At 41.7% G+C, this 22,499-nt stretch overlaps 1 protein-coding gene and 1 long non-coding RNA gene across 14 annotated transcripts in view; one reads left to right on the top strand and one right to left on the bottom strand.

Moving 5' to 3' along the window:
* The window catches only part of ADAMTS9 (ADAM metallopeptidase with thrombospondin type 1 motif 9), a 160,762-nt gene that overhangs the window by 88,895 nt on the left and 49,368 nt on the right, over nucleotides 1-22,499 (top strand). For all 9 annotated transcript variants that reach the window (XM_027585859.2, XM_027585860.2, XM_027585862.2 and 6 more), the window contains one exon: nucleotides 1,567-1,743. In XM_027585859.2, coding sequence (XP_027441660.1) covers nucleotides 1,567-1,743 — 177 coding nt within the window. The remainder of the gene's footprint in view (nucleotides 1-1,566; nucleotides 1,744-22,499) is intronic.
* The window catches only part of LOC113917835, a 31,993-nt gene continuing 11,253 nt past the window's right edge, over nucleotides 1,760-22,499 (bottom strand). For 2 of the 5 annotated variants that reach the window (XR_003518372.2, XR_003518370.2), the window contains 3 exons: nucleotides 17,667-21,616; nucleotides 10,236-10,470; nucleotides 1,760-9,159 (listed from right to left, as the gene is read on the bottom strand). This is a non-coding gene — a long non-coding RNA (uncharacterized LOC113917835). The remainder of the gene's footprint in view (nucleotides 9,160-10,235; nucleotides 10,471-17,666; nucleotides 21,617-22,499) is intronic. The other 3 variants (XR_003518373.2, XR_003518374.2, XR_003518371.2) reach the window with 2 other exon arrangements.

Here is a 22,499-nt window from a genome sequence, read left to right as displayed (position 1 = left end):
TTGGGAGCAGACAAAACTGGATTCTACTCCCAGCCGTGACTCTCATAAGCTTTGTGGCCTTGGCAAATTATATAACTTTGCCAATATCTATAGCACCATCTATAAATGGGAATAATAATGGCACCAATTCATGACTAGTATATGAGATAGTGTGTCAAATACCTAGCACATGGTCTTCAATCAGAGTTAACTGCTATTAGAATAATGATAATCATTATCATTTCTACTATTACTGTTTATCGTTAGTATTATTATTATCAAATAGGGTTTTCAAGCCGCTCTTCTGTGTAGGGCTTAGATGCTTATTGTTTTGTGTGTAATTAACCAAGAATATGTCTCTCTACTCTTGAGTCCACAGGGAGAGCACATAGTCAGAGCTTTGTTGCATTGGTCTGTCTTGACTGTAAAATTTATAAAATAAAACGTGGGGATTAACATCTTGGAGACCCCAGTGCCAAGAGGGGAAAAAGACAAATGAGATGGGTGGGCACGTTAGTCCACACTCCTGGCTAACCGAAATCCCATGTCTACTTTCACATAACCTAGTAATCATAGGAAGTCATAACAGAGTGTTCTGTTGACTTTGCTTGACAGTACGTCATTCTGGAGGGCTTTGATGAAAGGCAGGAAGGGGGAGTCAGGCTTCAAGACTCATGTATTACGGGTTTCCCAAAACTCCTCACAGAGTTCTGTCCTGTGGGGCCTGTGATTAAGCTTCTGTAATTGGACCAAAGCCAGGAGAGTACACGCATTCACTGTGACGCTTGCTGTCAGCACAGACCAGATCATTCCAAATTCTGTGGGAGATCTGGCCTTGACACAGCAGGAGAGCCAAATGTCAGTGTTCCTGGATGTGAGCACAGCAGCACTCTCCAAGAAATACAACTTGTTCCTGCCTCAGAGGTTTGGGTCTAGCCAAAGTCAGAGCTTTATCCAACGTTCCCACCACGTTGTTTATTCATCCCCGGGAAAGTCATCATTATCCCAAGACTCAGAGAGAGCATAAAATATCATAACGTCATAAAGGTCTCTGGAGATTGGAGTCACAGAAGAGCCAAAAGTTGGTTACAGCTTCTTAGAAGTTGCCAGAAAATAAACCCAACTAAGTCATTATATCCTTTATTTGGTGTACTGGGTGGTGTACGGAATTTTATTTTTTTGAATTTTGGTTTCGTATCCATCAAAGAAACGGCTGCAGTCTTATCTAGTCACTTGCTATTGCATTGACCTTGATCAAGTTAACTAACTTCTTTTAAGCTCACTTGTCCCATTTGTAAAAACGGAGCACATAATTAGAGTCTCCTCTGATGAGAGACTGCCTGTAAAAGCACTTGGTACAGGTGATGAGGACACACTCAATCTCAATAAACAGTGTCTGCCATTAAGGTAGACTGTTCCAGTCTGTTGTATATAAATAGGTTGGTAATTTAGCTTGGGTCCACCTAGAGACTTCCCTTGCCCGATGCCGTGATAGAATTTGGTGAAGAAATGGTTCTTACGGGAAAGAAGATACAATTTGTCATTGGCTGTTCAGAGTGACTACAGCTTTGCTTTCTCTTCTTCCAGTGCACTAAGCTCTGTGGTGGAGGCTTGCGGACAAGACTGGTGGTCTGTCAGCGGCCCAGCGGTGAACGGTTTCCAGATTTGAGCTGTGAAATCCTCGATAAGCCTCCCGATCGTGAGCAGTGTAACATACATGCTTGTCCTCAAGACGCTGCATGGAATACTGGCCCTTGGAGTTCGGTACGGCCCTATTAATGTTTGTTAACCAAACTATCTTAACTAACAGACCCAATTCCAGGGTATTCTGGGGCACTCCTCGGCGACACACAGTTGTCCTAATCACAAGGGCATCCCTGAAACTGGGCTGTGGTCTATGATTTCTTTCATACTGACACACAACAGAATTAATGTTTTGTGACTTTGCCAAAGTGACTTTACAGAAATACGTGTACCTCATATAGGCCTGGGGCCAATGTCAAGAAGTAGCTTCTGGTTTTTTTGTTGTTTGTTTTATTTTTTTTTAGAAAAGCAAGACTGTCTATGTAGATATTTTAAAGAAATGAAATAAGTTTCTTGTAGTTATGAAGCTCCAAAGTGATTTCAGCGGACAACTCAATAGCAGACATTCTTTCCTTTCCTAAACTGTGGGAGTTTTGACTTTTGGGGGAAGATACCTGCATATTGAGGCCAAAGCAATTTTTTCTTCTGTGACTATAATTTGCCTCTATGTGACTTGGGTACATACTCAACTCAGTGACCACAAAGGCTGTGCCCACAAAATAGACTGAAATCATTGTGAAAATGCAATAGACCAACAACACTGGACTCCATGACTTGGAGCCTTTCAAGGTATCCGAAATGTTCTCTCTCTTTCCCCAAGACACAAAGCCCGTCGCTTGAGACGATTTTTTTGCTTTGGTCCTAGGCTTCCCTTGCTATCTGCTTAGCTGACATCGCGAGACAGGTTTGCCACTGTAAATACTATGCAAACTTCTGGGGCAGCTCTTGGCAAACAGAAAGTCGGCTATGTCAAAGCAGTACTTTCGCTAAGTTGTGTTGTAATCCGTGGAGCCGTTAGGGCTGGTTCATGTAAATAGAGTAAATGTTTCTGTAAATACATTAATTGCACTGAATCTGAATTTAGTAGTATATGAAGTCATATCTGCAAGCCTTTTTTATTCTATAGGGTTTGGAGGAAAAGTCCTAACCATTCCTGAAACCAGATAAAGAACAGATTAACTGAAGTGAAATGACTAATACCTGTTGATGCTTCTAAGAACCAAGGGTTTCAGGATCTGAGATTGTGTCTGCAGGTAGAACCTAGCTCTATAACCGTTGTACTTAGTCTTAAGTAGAAAGCTAGAGAAATGTAGAGTAGTATCATCTCTCCTGGTACTAGTTAGCTGGGCTGTCAGGCTTTCATTCAAGAGCTTAAGAAATGCCACTCGGAGTCAGATATATATTCACCCGAAACATTTTGTTTGCAGTACTGGCACCCTCCCAAAGTGAACATTGTGAAAAAGATCAGAAATGACCATGGAATGTCAGGAACATCCCCCAGCATTCCCTGCTTCCCTCAGTCACCTATGACAGATTATTTTTCATGAAATTGTCCCTCTTGAGCCCATGATATTTTTACCTTGTTCATTCAGCCAACAGCAACACCACATCAGAGTTGTGTCTCAGAAACTACTAGCCCTCTAAAAAGTTGTTTTTCTTTAATTTTGACCCAAAAATATCCCCTACCCTTCAGAGGGGGTGTGTGTGTGTGTGTGTGTGTGTGTGTGTGTGTGTGCGCACGTGTGTGTATAATCATAAAATATTATATACTGTATGCATATATGTGTATGTATACACATTATATACAATGTATAATGTATATTATATTTGTTTCCATGGCATTCTCATCCTTGAATGCTTTCTAAATACCACTCAAATTTTTTTACACAGGATCACCACCCTCTCCCACAGATGTTTTAAGAGCTTAAATGCTTAAATCTTAAAATATGACCTGCTAATTTAACTGAAAACATTAAGATTTTTATTGTAGTTGTTCTTCTTAGGCCTGCACACAGTTTTCTGAAACACACACAGAAAAAGAGAGGGAAAGAGATGCTAATGCCCTGTTATACACAGAAGAGAATACATGGATTTTGAAACTATTTTTGCCACCAGTATGATTTTCATGCTTCCTTTGTAAAGCGATCGTTACTCGAGTATATATTTAAATGCCTCTGCAGTCTAGGAGCAAGGCCACCTGTGCAAGGCTTCTCATTGTGATTTTTTAAAAAATGAAATCAAAAGCATTTTATTTAAGTAGATACATCTGTAATATATTACTTAAATATGTGTGTGAGGGCAGTCTTTCAGGTTCTTACTTGTAGGACTTTGATTTTACTTTTATGTTGATTTTCGTGGATGCTTTGGTACAATTTCTGAGCAATTCTAAATTTAAGCATACCTCAGTGAATCGTGTTAATAGCCATAAAGCCACTCCTATGGTGCTTCATCATTGTAACTGACAGTGAAATTAACAACAACAAAAAGTATACTTGAGGTGCTAACGCGTTGCTTTCTCTTGAAAGCCAACTCGATTTATTAGAGACCGAGGGTAGCAATTAGTCCTTCAGTAGGTTTTGCTTTCTCTCCCCAGATTTTCCCCCTACTAGAGATAGTGTTCAGAAGCAACTTGCTGCTGTGCGAATAGGCCTTTTCCAAGGTCAAAAGGGAGATGGCCTCATTCAACAATTGTTACGGTATTTAGGGTTTTTAGGTATTTCGATATTTAGGAAAGAAACCCACATCACCGTTAGCGTGGCTGCCAGAGTCTCTAAAATGAAGCTTAGGTGAACGTCAGGTTCAAGTGCCTGTTTTAGACCCTTAGTTCTGGCTCGTGTCCTTGCAGATTTAGAATCAAGATGGTGAAAAACAGCCTCCAAAAATCCAGCCTTTTCTGTCCTATTTTGGATGTGTCCTTGCACTCTTACTTGGTAACGTGCTGATTTCAAAATAAGGTTCTTACCCTGATATGCCTTTCAGTCGGCTCCTGCAGTCGGGCCTGGGAGCGGAGTTCTGGGAGCAGACTGAGGAGGGAATGCCCATGTCCCATCACTAGAGAATACATTGGAAAGAGTGCTCTGTGCTGTCAAACCACAGCACAAAGCAGGTTAAAAATCCGCAACAGCAACAGTAAGCAGATCCATCGAGATAAGGAAAGTAACAGAGGTTGCAGGTGATATCACCTCTCCAAGCTGGTCCTGTAGCATTCCTTTCTGCCATGCCCCATGTACCTGCTTGCTGATCATCTTGGAGACCGTGGTTCTCCTTAGGAGAAACTGCTTGTTGGGGTTTTTCACGACAAACCTGAAAGTGTTCTCTGAGCCTTGCTTTAGGTGCTTTGGAATAATGCTTGTCGACCCAAATAATGAGAATTTATGAGCTCACGAAGGAACTGTGCTTTTGTTTCTGCCTGGCCAACTTATGAATTTGTGTCTACCTCATTTTCCATATTAAAGTTTGCAGCTTCCTTAGGTAGGAAGAGAAAATGTCTGACAACAGTATTTTATCACCTCACTGCATCTATCTCTAGCAAAAATAAAGACTGTAAATATCACTACCATACTTTCTGAATACAGTTTTGAGCAGCCAAGCCTAGTATTATCTGAATATTTTGAGCGGTACAGATTTCTATGTGTTTATATAATAAAGCATATTTATTTTTTCCATGTTATTTAATTTTATATACAATGTTTAAAAATCAGTGTTTATCAGCAAACTGTAAAGGCAAATAGGCTATGTGAATTAGAAATGCATGTGTATGTTTCTTTTGGTTTTAAAAGATACATTTTAATTTTGTAAATCCCCTCCAACCTGTACCGTCCCTCTCCCAAACCTGAGCGGCCAACCTGGGCAAGCTTTATGTAATTGGGTAGTTTAAAATGTGTATTTTAAAGGGATACTTAAAAAAAAATTCTGAATTGGAAATGATGCTTAGGATATAAACAAAAATATACAAGGCTTAACATTTTGTTGGGTTTTTTTCTTTTCTAATACTGTTGTCCTGATTCACTGAGTCTCAACTATGAAATATGAATGCTCCATTTATTGAATTTGTAGATAATGATAAAACATAGCCAGAAGACAAAACGAATGATTAAAAGAAATGGTTCTAAATATGTAAGAAGAGCTAGGGACAGGAAAACACTAACCTAATGTGCACAAATTTGATCACACCTTATTCTTTGTGTTCAGATAACCATGAAAGACTTCAATGTTTGTCAGTTTTGTTATTTGTTCACCTGCAATACATTTCAGAAAGAATTTCTTATTAAAGAAAAATAAAATATGATCACATCAAACTTGGAAATTTTAAGAGAGCCTGCAGTTTTGAAGAAAGTGTACTTCATAAAGATGACCCCTGATGCCTATTGGTTCCATGTGCCCCTGTTGAGCCTCTATTTGACATGTGGTTTAGTATGGTAATTGAGGGTTGAAAGGACCAAAATCAGGGAGTCCTTATGTGAGTTTGAGGTTTATATAAGGTGTGAAATAAGATAACTTCTCCAAAGCAGATGACGATAGCTAACTTTTACAGAGTATTTACTACGTACCAAGCCAAGTTAAGCAAACACACATCATATTTAGCCCCCATGTTACCCCATGAGGGTGGTGCTTTTATGACTCCATTTGACTATGTGATCATCTACTGTAATAAAATGTCAGTGTCAGTATACTGACTGTATTAATCCTGCTTCATGTGATAGAAACAGCCATATTCAGAATGATTTTTTAAACTCCTGTTGATATTCAATAAAGGGTATACCTAAAACTCAGACTTCATCAACCTCAACATTATTTAGCTAATATTGATATTGTCTGTTTGACTCCAGCCACAGAAATTCCAAATTTATTTCTGTATTGGTAAATTCCCATAACCAGTGATTATAAACACTTCAAACAACTGGTTATGTTTTGGGAATGGCAAAACATTTGTTTCATTTTAATGTTATCACATTAGCCAGATTAGGAGGAGGATATAAAGATTTTGACCATAAGGAATATCACATTAAATGCATATGCATTTTTTATAAACGAGATTTTTTTTTTTTTTTTTTTACTAATGAAGACACATCTTAAATATACTGCTGGTGCCTTTTAAAAAAAGAAATAAGAAATACATTATTTGGCTCTATCAATATGGAGTATTAAAAATAAGACTTGTTTTTTTTTTTTTTTTAATCAAAACAAGCAAAACACTGGCCCGCATCTATCTAATTGGAGATAAAACTTAGCGGGCTTTTTTGGTTTTTCATTGTTTACAGTGATTGTATGCCTATGGGAGACTCTGTTCCTGCCTCCTGACAGCTCATATTTCATGATAGCTTGACAGATTTCTATTTTTGCAGTTTTTAAAAGTCCAAAGGTGGGGGAAGCAGGGATAGGAGAGTTATTAGACCCTGAGGAGGAGTATAGGTCTCCTCAGTGACCCCCGTCAGCGAGTTGTCCCTCCGGAACGGGAAGGAATGGGAACTTTGGAATGTGGAGTGGGAGGTAGAGATTGAGTCCACGTCTAATTGGTTGGGAGGGAATCCTGATTAGTAAAGGCAGTCGAGGAAGATTTATTTTATGGAGAGGGAGTAAATAATTCTAGGTCATTCCTTTAAAAAAAAGGGGGGAGTGGTCATCATTTATTTTTCAGCAAATACTTTTTACGTGCCGACTGTGAGCCAGGCACTGTTCTAGGTGCTAAGGATACAGCAGTGAACAAGTCAGAGCGATACATTCAAGTGGAGAAGGAGAAAATATGGTATTAAACAAATAAAACCAATTATACATGTAATTAAAGAACTGACGCTTTTTTCTCTGGCAGCCTCATTACAATCACAAAAACAAAAATACAGATTGCTCTGAGAAGAACACACAGCGTTCCTAATGATCTTTGTTCACTAAATAAAAATTATCACTCCTATCTTTCCTTTTAAATGTACAATTACACAATCATTTTCAGGGATAAATGCTCCCTGGCTGGTGGCATGGAACTTTTAAAAAACCTCCTATCAGAGAGTGTGCTTCTATTCACCCTTACGTTATAACCCAGACATGAGTTCAGTGGTCTGAGAGCCAGGGTAAGCAGAGGGCCTCTGGCTTTCCATCTCCCCCTGCTAGTGTTCTCAGCCTCCACACAAGCGTGGGAAGTCCTGGCTGAGGTTTATTTTCCCCTGTGTTATTTAATGATTACCAATAAAAAGATCTGGAATGTGTGGATTGCCACGCCACCACCTTCGCTTCTTGTTGTTTTATTTCCTCTAAAGTGGGATCATTTTCATGGGTGGTTTTAAAGACCACAACTTCCCTTTCCAAAAATTTATAAAATGGAACATTGGCAAGCCAAAAAAAAAAAAAGAGTGTGCAGGAAGTAGTGTGGAAAGTAATCAATAAAGGCTGAGCCTAAAAAACTATTATTCTTAGCCAGATCTGCATCCCCTTTCTCTTATTAGAAAGAGCATATGCCTCGGCCAATGCAGTCTGGTAACTTTCTACAATGATGGAAATGTTTTCTATTTTTACTTTCCAGTATGGAAGCTACTAGCCCCATGTGGCTAATATGGAGCACTTGAAATGTGGCTAAGTGCAACAGGGATACTCCCCTTTACATTGCATTTCATTTTAATTACTCTAATTTAACCAGCCACCTGTGGCTGGTGGCTACCATATTGGACAGGGCAACCTCAGACAACAGTGCGTCTTTAGCAGTTAATACTCAACTAGCCAAGAAATCAATAAACTTATGAAAGAAAGTTGGAGAGAAAAACCCCATGTCAGCTTGTAAAGAGTCCCGAGGTAGGATGCCCTTACATCCAAGTGAGTACCATTCTCCTGCCTTTCTTCTGTTGTGTGGCTTCTGCAGTGGGTGTTCTCTGACAGCTGGGCATTAGAAAAAATAGGACAGTGCAAAGAGAGCCTTATCAGAACCAGCTGTCCTGAAAGTAGTAACTCCAGGGCCTCCATGTAAAAGCAGCTGTTAAAACAACTCTCCTCTTGTGCATCTTAGAGTTCAAGTTCATCGCGGCAGTAAGTTCAGTTAAGGAGAAAGAGTGTTTATGTGTTCAATGGGCCAAAAGGGCAAGGCTTGATTGATGCTTTTTAGGAGAAGACAAAAATGGGAAACACCAGGTAGTCACCTTGTAGAAGCTTGGATTCCAAGAGATCATTCCCTTTTTGAAGGGAGTTTCAGGAAGGCAGCTTTTCATATTCACTGAGCCCTGTGGGTAAAGGTTGAGGAGATCAGCTTTAAGGGGGTGTGTTTGAAAGACACTTCAGAAGACTCGGGGTTGAGGCAGTGTCTCCTCCATCACTGTGATTCTCATCATTTAGCTTGGCAAAACTTAGCCTCCTCAGTGTTAAGAAAGCCCTTGTGGATTTATTCACATTCATGCCCCACACTGACACCCCCTTGAAATTAAAATGTATGCACCAACATTGGCTGTAGATCAAATGATGAGGTCATCAATTTTCTTTTCCAGTGGCCAGATAGTTGTTGGTGGTGTTATTTTTCCCTTTAGGGTGACATCTGAATTAAACTCTAAACCATTCCGGTGGTCTCTTTTTTAAAAGCACTCATTAATTTGTTACGTTCACTCTCAGTTTGGCTGTATGCTGAAATGGGAAATAAGTAAAATAATTCTCAGTATTTCAGAAAGTGGATGAACTGATAGCTTCAGTTTATCCACAAAAGAGCTGGGTTTTTTCCCTTCACTTAATTTTGCACAATGTAATTCTTTCCATGATTATTGGGAGGGCTTTGATTTTTTTTATTTTTTTTAAGATTTTATTTATTTATTTGAGAGAGAGAGAGAGCACATGAGAGGAGGGAGGGTCGGAGGGCGAAGCAGACTCCCTGCTGAGCAGGGAGCCCAATACGGGACTCGATCCAGGGATTCCAGGATCATGACCTGAGCCGAAGGCAGTCGCTTAACCAACTGAGCCACCCAGGCGCCCCGGGCTTTGATTTTTTTAATTATAACAATCACTTACATTTTGGAGCATTCACTTCTTGCTAGGAATTATACAAAGCAATTCACCCATAATGTCTAATTTAATCCTCTCTACTTGATGATGTTAGCACCATCAGAGAAGTTAACTAGTTGGGTCTAGGTCACACTGTTGAGAAGGGGCTGAGTTAGGCTTCAAACCCGGGACTTTCTGACTTTCAAGCCCCAAGTTTTACCCAAGATAGAATCCCTTCATTTTACTCTTCAGTTGATGAAGTGGTAAAATGCAACCTTGGGTGGAAAGAGGAAATTTAAGATTTTCTACTCTCCCAAATTGTAACTATTTGAAGCATTCTGGAATTCCTCAGCCATTAACAAGTTTGCTCAGTGCTCTGAAGGGATGAATATGAAAAAATTATTTCTCTTAAAATTAAAACCAAATAAAAAGCAAAATTTGGGTTTTTAGGAGATTTTGAGAGAAAAAGCATCCCATATTTAATAAACACTCATTGGGTGATATGTCTGACGTTTTAATATACAAAGAGAAATGAAATAACCTGGGGTAATAAATCTAAGTTTTTTGTTCAGTGGATCTATAGATAATCGGGACAATAGATCAGATTTTGTCAAAGCCAGTTAGGGGATCTGCAGATGTTTGTGGTGATAAGGTTTGCTGTAGAATGTAACCTGCTGCCCTACAAGTGAATAATGACATTAAAATTTATTAAAAAGTGAGTTCACCCTAAAAGCTCTCTGGCTGAAATAAAACCCATCAAATGCATTGAGATGTCTTCCAAACTGTTTCTTGAGCTAAAACTAAGCTCTTCTTTGGGCAACGCTGCATCTTCTCTGTTCCCATTGGTAGGACAGTCCACCACTTTGGGTTCTGTTCCTTTCATCAGCCTTCATTGTCCCAACCACGTATTCCTCCATCCACATGGCAGGTGAAGGATAAGACTTGGCTATGGTTTGGGAACTGTGTGAGATAAAGAGAGGGAAAATATAATGGAAAAAACAGTGGGTTTGCTTTCTTCTTCATAGCTAAAACAAAGGAAGAAATAGAGTCACCACAATTTCAAGTGAAAAGCCTATTAACCAAATCACTTACTTCATTGCCCCAAACCTTAATCTCTTTTGGGCTGAACAGGCCCACTGTTTAAGCTTGTTGCCTTACTCAAAGGGGGCATAGAATAAACAATATTAAAATGAGTGAATGAATGGGTCCAGCTACTCAGGAGCTGAAATCCTGATTGCATTGGCCTAGAAATGTGGATATAAAGCGCTAACCTGTATGAGGGAATAATTAAAAAGAAACACGATCAGATGGTGGTGGTGTATCACTAGTGACTTCCTGACTTGGAGAGTTGTATGGTATTTATGTAGGAGAGTGTCCTTGATTTGGGGAAAGTAGAGTTTTGGAGATGATGGGACATTATGTCTACAAGCCACTCATATATGCATATACACCATCATTATATAGGGAGGGAGGAATGAGCAGCGTGGTAAAATGTTGGCAACTGGAAAACCTGGATAAGGGAGTTCTTTGTGATGATCTTGCAGTTTTTCTGAAGGTCTGATATATTTCAAAATAAGTTATTGTTAAAATTTCTTAAAGAAACATAAATAGGTTCAGAGTGTGTATTTAACTTCAAAGGAAGTGAAGAGTAGGTCTGGATTTATTTCAGGACTTTAAAAATTCTGACATATTTTAGGAAGCTGTTTTTAATCTCAGATTTATACTATCACATCATAATAAAAGTGAGGGCTGCAGCCAGGGCTCAGCAAAAACAGAATCTTTCCTAGTTTTTCGTTGGCTTCTTTCCCATGACTTTCTCTTCTCCTTGTCCCCATCTCCCTTCCTCCCTCAGCCCCCTCCCACCCATGCAGCTAAAATGAAAGACCCCTGGGAATGATGTGGGATTTTTTTGCTCCCCTTTGCCCAGGGAAACCCAGGCTTTCATTGCAAGCCTTGCCAGTAAATTCCAGTAAATACTTGGCTGTATGCAGACTCACCTTTTTTTTTTTTTTAATCTACTGCTCCCCAGTAAAGCCCGGATTCCTTTGAAAACTAAGAGGTTTTCTTTTCTTTTTTTCAAAAAATGTGTGTTATTTTCCTTGCATCTAATAAAAAGCCTTCAGTCAACCAACTCACATATTTCATTGCAATTTGAACTTTTTTTGGTGAAAACATGATTTCCTTCTCATTGGTCGCCTCGTCATCAGTTGTGAAATATCCGGGAACCCCTTAGCAGGGGCAGGCCAGGGACATGATGTCAGGGAGGAGGTACTGTGCAGAAGAGCATGTTTGTTCATTGTCATTGAGGTCTTCATTGCCGTGTGTGGGGATCGGGTTCACGTTGTACATGTCACGTTCTCTAGAGACCAGGACTTCCCAACCCTTTTAGTCTGAGACCTTGATGATCTTGGATGGATGTTCAGAAGGCCCTTTACTGCTTCCATCCACCAAAAAAAGCTCTCTGGCCCCACCCCAACAAGTAAGTTAAAATCAATTCAGTTTTGAGAGCTTGTTGGACTTTCTGAAAACCTTAGGATAATTCCGTGGTTTTCAATTAGGGGTGATTTTTACCCCCCCGCCCCAGTGGACATTAGGCAATGTCTGGGGACAAATGTCACAAATAGATTAGCGGTGCTACTGAATTCTAATGGATGGAAGCCAGGGATGTCGATAAGCATCCTACAATGCACAGCGTAGCCCCTAATAACAAAGAATTATCTCACCCAAAATGTTGAAATAGTGCCAAGCTTGAGGAAGCCTGAAGAGACATCTGGTGAGGAGAGGGAGGACTCCTAATCAAAAGTCAAAGTTGAGGTCACGGTTACAAGCCCCATGGAATGACACTGTTTAGCTCTCAGAAAACAATTCTCTCTGGAGAGTTGAATTTCCCATTAAATATTATGTGGGATTCCAGGAAGCCATCAAGGTCAGTCAAAGATTTTCAAGGCTGAGCTGAAAGTATGAGATCTCAAAGTTGCCTTACCGGACTGAATTTGCAAACCCACAAGCAGTGTCACTCACCCTTTTTCTGGAGGGGGGAGAAGGGGGTTGTTATAAATGTGTACAAATGTGTCCAGTGTAATCCAGAGACATTCTGCATGGCAAGTTCAGCTGGAGTGACCAACTTTGGAAAGAAAGGCATCAATGAGAATGGGTGTTTCTAAGAAAGCAAGGGCTACTCCAACATGTTCATATATTTGGATTGTTCTGATAGCCCTGATAAGTCATATGTATTTGTTGCTTTTAGCTTTATGTTTCCAAGCAGTCCGTGTTTCCCTCATCCATGATAGAATTTGTGCGTATGTAATGGTCTAGCTAGATCGAGGAATTGGTGTCAGAGTTGAATATTTAGGTTTTTCTTTTGGATACTTTTTAAAGGCAGGATGAATTCCTAGTTTGCATTTTATCTGGGAAGTAGCAGACTGTGTTTTTGATCGGAGACTAAGGCAGTGGTACAGAAAGTATTTCATGGGTTGTAAATAGGTATGAACCAGGATATCCCAGTCTCAGCACTGTTGATATTTGAGACCAGGTAATTCTTTGTTGGGGGGCTCATCTGTGCCTTGTGTGATGTTTAAACAGCAACCTTAACCTCTACCCACTGGATGCCAATAGTATATCCCCTTGGTTGTAATAACCAAAAGTGTCTTTGAACATTGCCACATCCCCTGGGGGGGTAACATCACCTCCTCCCTGTCGTTCTATGGATTTCTTACAGCAGAACTTTTCTTTCCGTATTCTAATGGGCATTAGGTGGGTGTGGTCTGCAGCATTTCCCAAATGTGTTTGATACCAAATTCCCATTTTTTTTTAAGCCAGAGAATTCTTTAAGGTTATAAAATTGTTCCTTTCTCCTTTCTGGGAAGATAAACTGTTATGTTGTAGAGATCGCCAAGTTTTCACCATCAATTCTCTCAATTATTTCCCACTTTTTTTTTTTTTTTTTTAATCCTTAAGAGGAAGTCATACGTAGGTGACCAGTCTCTCCAGACGTGTGGCATTAAATTGGCTTTTCAGTACATGAATTTCTGAGGAGGAAAGTTTTGAAGCTCTACCTCTCCATACCTTCCCTTTTCCAGTTTGCAAATCTTTCCTGCTTTAGCAGGAGGCAAATGCTATATATTTACCAACTGCAACCTCCACAGTGCACACACATATATACCCTCAGAATAGCAGGCTTAGCTCTGAGAAGGGTGGGTTAGAGAACATTTGAGATGCTGCATCTCCTGGCCCTAGAATTAAAATCAGTCTCAATACTTCTCTTTCCAAAAGGTCACTAACAATGACCCATAAACACTAGTGGTGACTGCAAAGCTCTTGGACCAGAGAAACCTATCACTAGAGAAAAGGCAAGCAAAATAACCCCAAGACACTGTCATCAACCTCAGAAGTTTTATGGTAGGACCTAAGTGCTAATGAAATATCGGATTTGTCCCACAACGTTTAAAGTTTTTTTGATGGGAGACCAAAGAAAATGTTTTTAGAAGATAAGTACACTGGTGCCCAATTTAGAAGAGATGGTTCTCCATAAGGCAAGTGAGTGCTACCTTCCGGGATTAACTCGAACCTTACATTTCCAATGGACTAGCTATATAAAAAGCACTTTAAAATTAGAAATTGATTTTTGCCTTTTATCTAATTATAGCCTGAATTATAAGCCTAATTATAATTATATAATTTGACTGGAAGTGGAGAAATAATAGCAAAGACCCCCATTTACTGAACATTTCAGCGAGCCAAACCCTGGGCCTGAGGCTTTGTATGCATTATTGCTAACCCTCATAAAATCTTTGCAAAATCGACCTTGTTATGTCCATTATGCAGGTAGGAAAACTGAGCTGTCAGAAGGCAAGTAAGTTTGCCAGCATCATATGGTCAGAAATTCTTGAAGCCAGACCTGACTGACTCCCAGGCTCCATGCTTTCCCACTCCCTCTCCGGTAGGGCTTTCAAAATGTCTAGAAATACCGATTTTGATTTGTGACACATGAAAGAAACAAACTCTTGCCCAAGCGGAAACCAATTTAGTTCTCCTCTGCTTTTTAAAAGCCACTAAAGCTGAGTCCTTAGTATCTGAGTGTTTTCCAAGTGTTTTCAGCCAGGTTCCTGGTTTTGTTTATTTTACTTATCAAAGTGGGAGGTAGCTGCATATTTGCACCTTTAAACAGGACAATTTTAACAATTCACTTGGTTTTAAATAATTTTTAAAGGAACCCAGAAATTAGGCTTGGTCACCCAGGATTCCCCAACCATGCTCCGAAAGGACCTAGCTTCCCCACATCATACCGCACCCTAGTGTGATGACAATTGCTACATTTTTAAGGAAAAGTCTGCTGGACTAAGAAAACTAGGTCTTTCTCGACACAACCTGATCCTAATACGTGGGTAAAAATTACCCCACTTAATAGAGAAGCTTGTGGTGGCTTGTTTGTAGAGAGTGTACAGGATGGTGGCAATGATTCATTTCTATCAAATTCACTCTACAGTTATAAAATCTCAGGCTTGATATTGGTTTTGCAGCTCTGGATGTCCTATACTTTGAGAGCCTTTTCTTAAATGAAACTTTTAAAAAAAAATCAGGATCAAACTGAGACACACTGTTTTGGAACAGCAGTGAGAGTCTTCAGTTTTTTGCTTTTAGATGTTTCCAGCCAGAATAGAGATAGAAAATACCCAAGCCATGTAGAACCCATTCATGTCCATACATTTCTTCATAGTTTATTTTCAGTCCATATATTTACATTTTTCCATCTGGGAAAAAGTATCATTCTACGGTGACATCTTTATGGGGGAGAAACCGCATTACATGACTCAAAGTCACTCAGGGTATAGGATGGTCTCAATGGCTTAGAGCCAACTTTCAGCAATAGTCTTGCCTTTTCAGGGCAGAGCAGTAATCTGAGTTCCTAGCTTCTGCCATTTGCTGTCAATTTGCCTTATATTACATGCTCAGATAACCTTCCTTTTAGGTGTCCCCTGTGCAGTACTTAGTTCTGTAATTATGAATTAAATATTTAACCACAAGAGTACTTAGCCACTTTTGGACTGAATAGACACAGGAGATAGGAAAGACCAATAGTTATTTATTTGGTCCCTACAATGAACTGAGCATTGTGCAGGATGCTCACTTAATCCTTAAAAAATTCTTGTAAGATAAGTGGCTCTAGGTTCTTTGAGATGCTATTCATTCACTCATTCATGCATTGACTTGGGTATTCCATAAGTATTTGAATGTTTTCTGTAAGCCAGTCACTATTCTTGTCACTGGGGATACAGCAGTACACAAAAATTCTTAGAGAAGAGGGATTAAAAAAAAAAAGCATGGAAGAGGGGATGGGATGGGAACTGTACATTAGGAAGTCAGGCAAGTCTCCATTCGAACAGAGATATGGGAAAATACAAAAGCAAGCCATGTGGATATCTAGAAGAAGAGTATTCCGGGTTAAGACCCAGAGACAGGAGTATTCGAGGCACATCTTAGCAATAGCAAGGAGGCCATTGTGGCTGAATTAGAGGGGAGGGATGGTAGGATATGAAATTAGAGGTGAAACTGAGGGAGAGGAACATGGGGGTAAATCATGGGATGGGGAAGGAAGGGTCAGGCTATTGGAAGGATTTTTGCCTACACTCAATGAGGTAGGAAGCCACTGTGGGGAGGAAAGTTAAGTAGGAACATGAATTTGTTTTAAAAGACTGACTCTGGCTTCTGAATTTAGAAGAGACTATGGGAAGCACAAAGGTGGAAACAGGGAGACCATTAGAAAAAACCATTGCAGTGAGTCAAACGGGAGAATACCATGAGTGAGTGGCTCAGATGTTCACAGTGGAAGTGGTGAGAATTGGTGGGATTCTGATGTATTTTTAAAGAAGTACCTACGGATTAGCTGAGAGTTGGGATATAGAGTGTGAGAGAAAGAGAGGAGTGGGAATGACTCCAAATGTTGTGCACAGAATAAGCGGAAGGATGGAGTTTCCATTGACTGAAATAAAGAGGACTGACTATAGGAAGGAGGGGTTTGTGGAGGAGGACCAGGGCTTATGCTTTGGACATGTTAAGTTTGAGATGCTTATTCACCATCATTTCATGCCTCTGTTGAGCAGAATTGGAAAGAGAGGTTTGCCATGGTTAAGCGTTGTGCATAGGATCACAAAAGAAGAGATCGTACTGGTCAAACCTGGTCTGAATGATTCCAAAACCAAGTTCATAACTACCACCTTCTTCTGCCCCAACCCTTGAGTTTCCATTTGAGCAGATCTCAGAATAGTGTAGGAATAATTTAAATTCACACATAACCTAATTTTAGCACCTTCTAATGCCAAGTCTTTCATGTTCTAACCATTTACATTTTAGCTGGTTTTATTTCTCATCTCATCCTTTCATAATGGCATTTTGAGCCATTTCTTTACCAAATGGTAAGCAGGAGGGGAAGACAAGAAAAGCCACAAGGACGCATAGTGCCTGTTGACAGCAACTTGGTACTATCTGAACTCCCAATAGAGCAACGCAAACTGGAGGATGAGCATCTAATTCAATAATGGTTAAGATAACTTTTTCCCTTCTGCTGAGCTATATTTCTCTGGATACAGACTCAGATATGTATGCACCTCTCAGCTTTTGAGTAGTATTCATCCACCCAAAAGCAAACTAATTACATAAACTACTTCCTCCCCAAAAAGTTGTAAACTTTTCAGTGTAGGATGTTTGACATGTTGGCATGTAAAGATGTTTCTTTCACACCAAATCAATGGAGGAAGGTCCAGTTACACAGAGAAAGCAAGACTGGAAGAGGCAATTACAAGGACTTTGTCCTGGTGTCTTTTCCATGACTGAAAGGCAGAGAGACTAGTTCTTTGGGAGGAGGAAGAGGTTTAAGGGCTGCACTTCGGTTGGGTAGATGAAAGTCCAGAGAGAACCCGCATGGATTGCTTTTCTATGGAGGCATTCCCAAAGATGACTTAAGCTTCCCAGGTCTGTTCCTGACCGTCTGTGACACTAGTTAAGTCATGAGGGGGTGTCCCCGAACATTGTCATCTTCTAGCAGAATGACATTTCCAGGCAGCCTCAGTCATGGTCTACCTTCAGAGTGCCAAGAAGTTCTGGTCACCCATCCCTCAGCCATAGCTTTCCACCAGTTACTCAGACACTTCATCACTCACCTTTGCAATAGCTGAGAATAAGGATCCTGGCACAGATATCTCACCCACTATCCCCCTGTCTTCCAGACAGCCTTCATGGACAATCCTGTGGCAAGCACAAAGGGTGGGTCCTTGTACCATCTTCACCTGAAAGATGCCAATATCATTATTCTGCTGAAGTCAGGTTACAAAGAATTAAAATAGTCAGTGTGCTTGAAAATGGGGAATCAGAGGGCATGTTAGGGACCACAGGGCCAGGTGATGTACTGTGCCTCAGTTTCCAGAGGGCACCACTGGATGTGGCCGTGATAAAATTCACCAGGTGTTGCTTTTGCAGATTGTCTTCATTTTTGTTTTTTGTCTCAGTGGGGAGAAGCATCGTAATATTTAACATTCTTGCAGAACAAAAAGAACCTCAATTTGGATTTTGCAACTTGCATAGTGGATTTCCTATGCTGTTCTATTTAATGTGAATATTCATGTCCCCTCCTCTCATATGAAGTTGTTTCATTATGACGTAGGGAGGGGGTAGCTGGAGAGCCCTGTGCCTCATCATTCTTGGGGGGGATGGGGAGGCGGAGGGCATGAGCCCTTCCTACTGTGTCCCCATATTGGCATGGCCCTGCCATCCCCCGTGCGAGACATATGCAGGGCCACCTACTTGGCTATCATATTGACAGCAGCCTTCAAGCATGCTCCAAGCTCTGACATGTGACTCTTAGTGCCTTTTCTCCCATAGTCTTCGACCTTTGTAGTATTGCAGAGGCTGTCGGTGTTGGGGGCAGTGGGGATGGAAGGGTGGCCTAATGCCCCATCCGGCTGGGACGACCGTGACTCCCGCATCTGCTTTCTTCCCTGGTGTTCCCTGCCAATCTCCTGCTTTCTCAGCTCCTTTTCATGGTAATAAGTGCCATGGTGGTCCTGGCCAGAAACAGCCATCAGGCAGACCTGTCAACATTGGCTTTACGCCCTGAAGTCACAGCCCTTGTTTGCTGGCAGAGCTCTCTCTCCCGCCCCAGTCATTCTAGTCCCCTGACGCCCCCCATCCGGAGCCATTCTTGTGTTGTGAGAAGCCCTCACTGTGCTCACACCCAGCAGGTCACAAAGGACTGTGACCACTGCCAAGGCAGAGCTGAGCAGAGCTGGGAAGGGAGGGCACGGCTGTTCGGTAACGGTGGTCACTGGTGTGAAGGCTGTGTTTTGGGACATTCAAGGACTAACCTCCCAAGAAGCAAATGAGAAACATAAGTAGTTCTTGAGATAATACATGTGAGCAGGAAACGGTGGAGTAGGAAAAAGGCGTGGCATTCGGATGTGGGGTCTTTCTTTTTCTTACTCGTCTTCCTATCTTCTGGGGCCAGGGAGACCGTATTAATAAGAAAGAGTTGAAAAGAGTGAAAAGGGCACTACTAGAGGAGGAGTTCTCCACATTGATGTCTGATGTGTGGATTGCTTTGGGACCTTTGGAAAGGAAAGCTCTTCCCCCGTTCACATGGGTGAGATTTTTGCCCAAGTCCCTCCTTCACTCAGCAAACGTCTGTGTGAGAATGCTCATCTCAGAGACTCCATTAGTTAACCTGGATTTTTAAAAAAAACACTCCCCTTTCTATCCACGTGTTGGGAGGTATTCTAAAAGACTCTGCTGAATAGAAATAGTAGTAGTGGTGATAGGGAATGTGTAATGATTTTTACGCTGTTCGGCCAGAACACCAAGAGCTCTGACTGTATGCAGTGTCCCACTTAATTGTGACGTGACTCTGCTGAATGTCGACAGTGCTGTGGTCCCCATTTTACAGAAAACAAATCTGAGCTGAGAGAGGTTAAGTAATTTGCCCCAAATGGCACTGAAGTAAAATGGCAGATGGTGTGTCAGCCTAGGGGTGCCGGACTCCAAAACCTATGCCTTTAATTTGTGGCATCTTAGAGCAAGGTGAAGACAAGCAGGGAGCTTTGTTTCCTGTGCTGCCACTCATGCATGTCCCACCCATTGGAATTTGTTCTTCACTGGCAGCTTGGAACAGGAGGTTGTTATCATTTACTCTTGTTCCTACGGGTGTCTGCCATCCATCAAAGCCAGAGGTGGTAGAATCGACGCCTGCCTTCCTAGTCCCTGTTTATCATGCTAGCTTTTTGTGAGCATGACTGACCTGGGAAGAATCGGGGTGACTGACTGGTCAGCCATGGTTTCTGAGCAACGTGAAGAACACCAGTACTTGGCCACAAGTCCCCAGGGGGTTACAGTTCTGTGCTGGGTACAGGTATTCAGCGTCCTAAGCCTGTGTTTACTTCTTCCTTGCTGTGTGCCTGAGCTTGCCATGTCTCCTTGTCTCTAGTGTTGAATTTGTGAGATAAATAGATGGACTGAGCCATCTTTGAGATGTCTTACAGCACAAGCATTTGAGAGATTAGTCCTAGTGAATTGGCAGGTCCAAATCGACAACCCGCAGCCTTCCATTCATGACCATGCAAAGAGCCATTCATTGACCAGGGAACGGAAGCCGCCATTCGCCATGTGGCATCAGGCAGACCCCACAGGGTGAAGAAACCCTGAAAAGTGGCCAGGAGAAAGTCAGGGTGTGGCTTCAGCCAAAGGCAAATCTGGCCTTTTATTTATGTGATTGTATTTTGGTACTCTAAGTGTCTTTCTTCCCAGGGTCCTCAAGATGCTGTGAAGAAAGTAATAAAGTCAGAAATACTAACATTGTACAGGTATTGTCTTCCTGAGGGACTGAGGAATCATAGGGTTCTAGAATAGTCTCAAGAGACATTTCTTTGAGGTCCTTGCTTTTTTGTTGTTGCCTTGGGTAAGTCGAGGTAAACAGCTTGTTTTCTTAACCAAGCCCTTTCTTCAGTATAGTTTAAGGAAGAAAGTGGTGGTTCTGGAGCCCAGGAGGTGCATGTATTTGAAGACTAACTCTGCTGGTCCCTGGCTTTGTGACCCTGAGCAAGTAATATCACCTCTTTGGTTCTCCTTATCTGGAAAAAGGAATCCTAATAGCATCTAAGTCACAGGGTTGCCGTTGGGATTAAATGACGGAAGCCAGTGTCTTTCAGCTTAGTTTTTCATTCACAGTAAGGGGTTCAATAGAAGGTAGCTGGTGTGAGTTCCAGTAGTTCTGTTCCAACTGAAAGAGGGGTCCTGGGGTGGCCTTTTTGAATCTCAATGACTCGTGCCAAATCAGTTCAGTAGTCACACTGTGGGTCAGATTCCGGGTGGTTCTTTCTTTGTGACATTTAGGAAAACACGACATTTGGTTTCTAGTACACTTCTCTAACGGCTACGATTTTCATGTGTTCATTCACTTCCATTATTATTTGCTGGCTGCCTCCAGTGTGGAAGGCAGTACATATACACGTGTGAGTGGCAGCTACTGTCTTTTTCCTAGGTGGCAAGCCCCGTGGTTTTCCAGCCCCCACACTGAGCCGTGTTGGGCGCTCTGATCCCCCAGTCTATGTCCTTGTGCTCTCATCCTGGCTTGGGGGGGATAGTGTGTGCTGGCTGGTTTTGCCTCTCCTGATCATGTGATGCTCCCGCACACTCACTTCATTCATCACCGTAATTGGCAAAGGCAGTCCTGAACCTTGGCTGCAAGCCTCACGTCCTTGCTGACAGCCTGCTTTTCAGGCGAGGCTTGACTTTATGTTTTGGTCAACAAAAGCAAAATGAGAATAGAATCAGAAAGAGCTGTTGTTAGTAAAAGATGCAACCAAACATTTTTTTTAAATGCAGGGATTTGGATGTGACTTTCATATTTTACAGGATCACAAGGGCAAGGCAAATAAGGATTAGTACAGTGTCCTCTCTCAAAACTGAAATCTGCTCACCAGTCTCAGAGTGATGGTTAGCTACTTGATTTTCAAAAATCCTTCCAGCGGGAGAATCTTGACTTAATTTGGTAATGGCTTGCAGTGTATGTCCTTCCTCTTGGCCTTTCAATTCTTCCTTATTTCTAACCTGCTGGCAGCCAGTCCTGTGGTTGAAAATATGGACTAGTTGACCAGCATAGCATCCTCCATCACACATGGCACATAAATGGAGTCTCATGTGTTCTAGATCCCTTGGAGCTGGAAATCACCTAGATATACAGAACAGTGCCAGACATTCTGCTAGAGCTGTTCTCCTGGACCATTCATTAACCCCTATGTAGCGAGCATCTGCTATACCTGGGCAGCCCTGGTCTATACCCTGGCCCCTCTGTGGCTTCCTTTAAGCCCCAGCATCACCCAGCCCCATCGAGAAGCTTCCATCTGGCCAGATTCTGTGTGCATCCCTGACCTCCACCCTCCCTTTCCTATTCCTTCTTAGTTCCTTAGTTCCTAACCAGATACTCTCCCGTCTTCATACGGATGTCCAGATTCGAAGCTGCCTTGGCAACCTAGGAGTCTCATTCTTTCTAGGTCCTCAGCCCTTCTTATCCAGGCAGACGCACTGGGCGGTTTGCTGGCTTCTTGACGTCTGAGAGACTACGCCCCTCCATATAAGTGAAAGGACTGATGATGCCAGGGGCAGCACAGCGGACCCTGAGGTTCACCATAACTAGAGCTACCACTCGAGAGAGAGAAGCCCTCAGTAGAGATTACGAGCAGGCTGCCCACGCCTTGAGTGTCGTGTCCATCAGATGAGTTGAAATGTGAGGATTTCAAGCTCTTAGACCTTAGTCAGTGGAAAGTGTTAAGGCAGCAGCTGAACAAAGCTTCACATTAAACATCCCCTGTGAATGGCCTCACAGAAACAAAAGCCTCAAAGCCCAGGCATTTGGGATACTGACCTTGATGTTTCTAAGTAGCAAGCAGAGATTACACCACATTGTTCAGGAGTGTTGTGCAAAGCTGGGGGAAAAGTATTCTCTCAAG

The sequence above is a fragment of the Zalophus californianus genome, chromosome 1, assembly GCF_009762305.2.
Source record: "Zalophus californianus isolate mZalCal1 chromosome 1, mZalCal1.pri.v2, whole genome shotgun sequence".
Classification (NCBI taxonomy): domain Eukaryota; kingdom Metazoa; phylum Chordata; class Mammalia; order Carnivora; family Otariidae; genus Zalophus; species Zalophus californianus.
The sequence above is the reverse complement of the archived record's forward strand: the minus strand, read 5'-3'. Positions and strand labels throughout refer to the sequence as shown.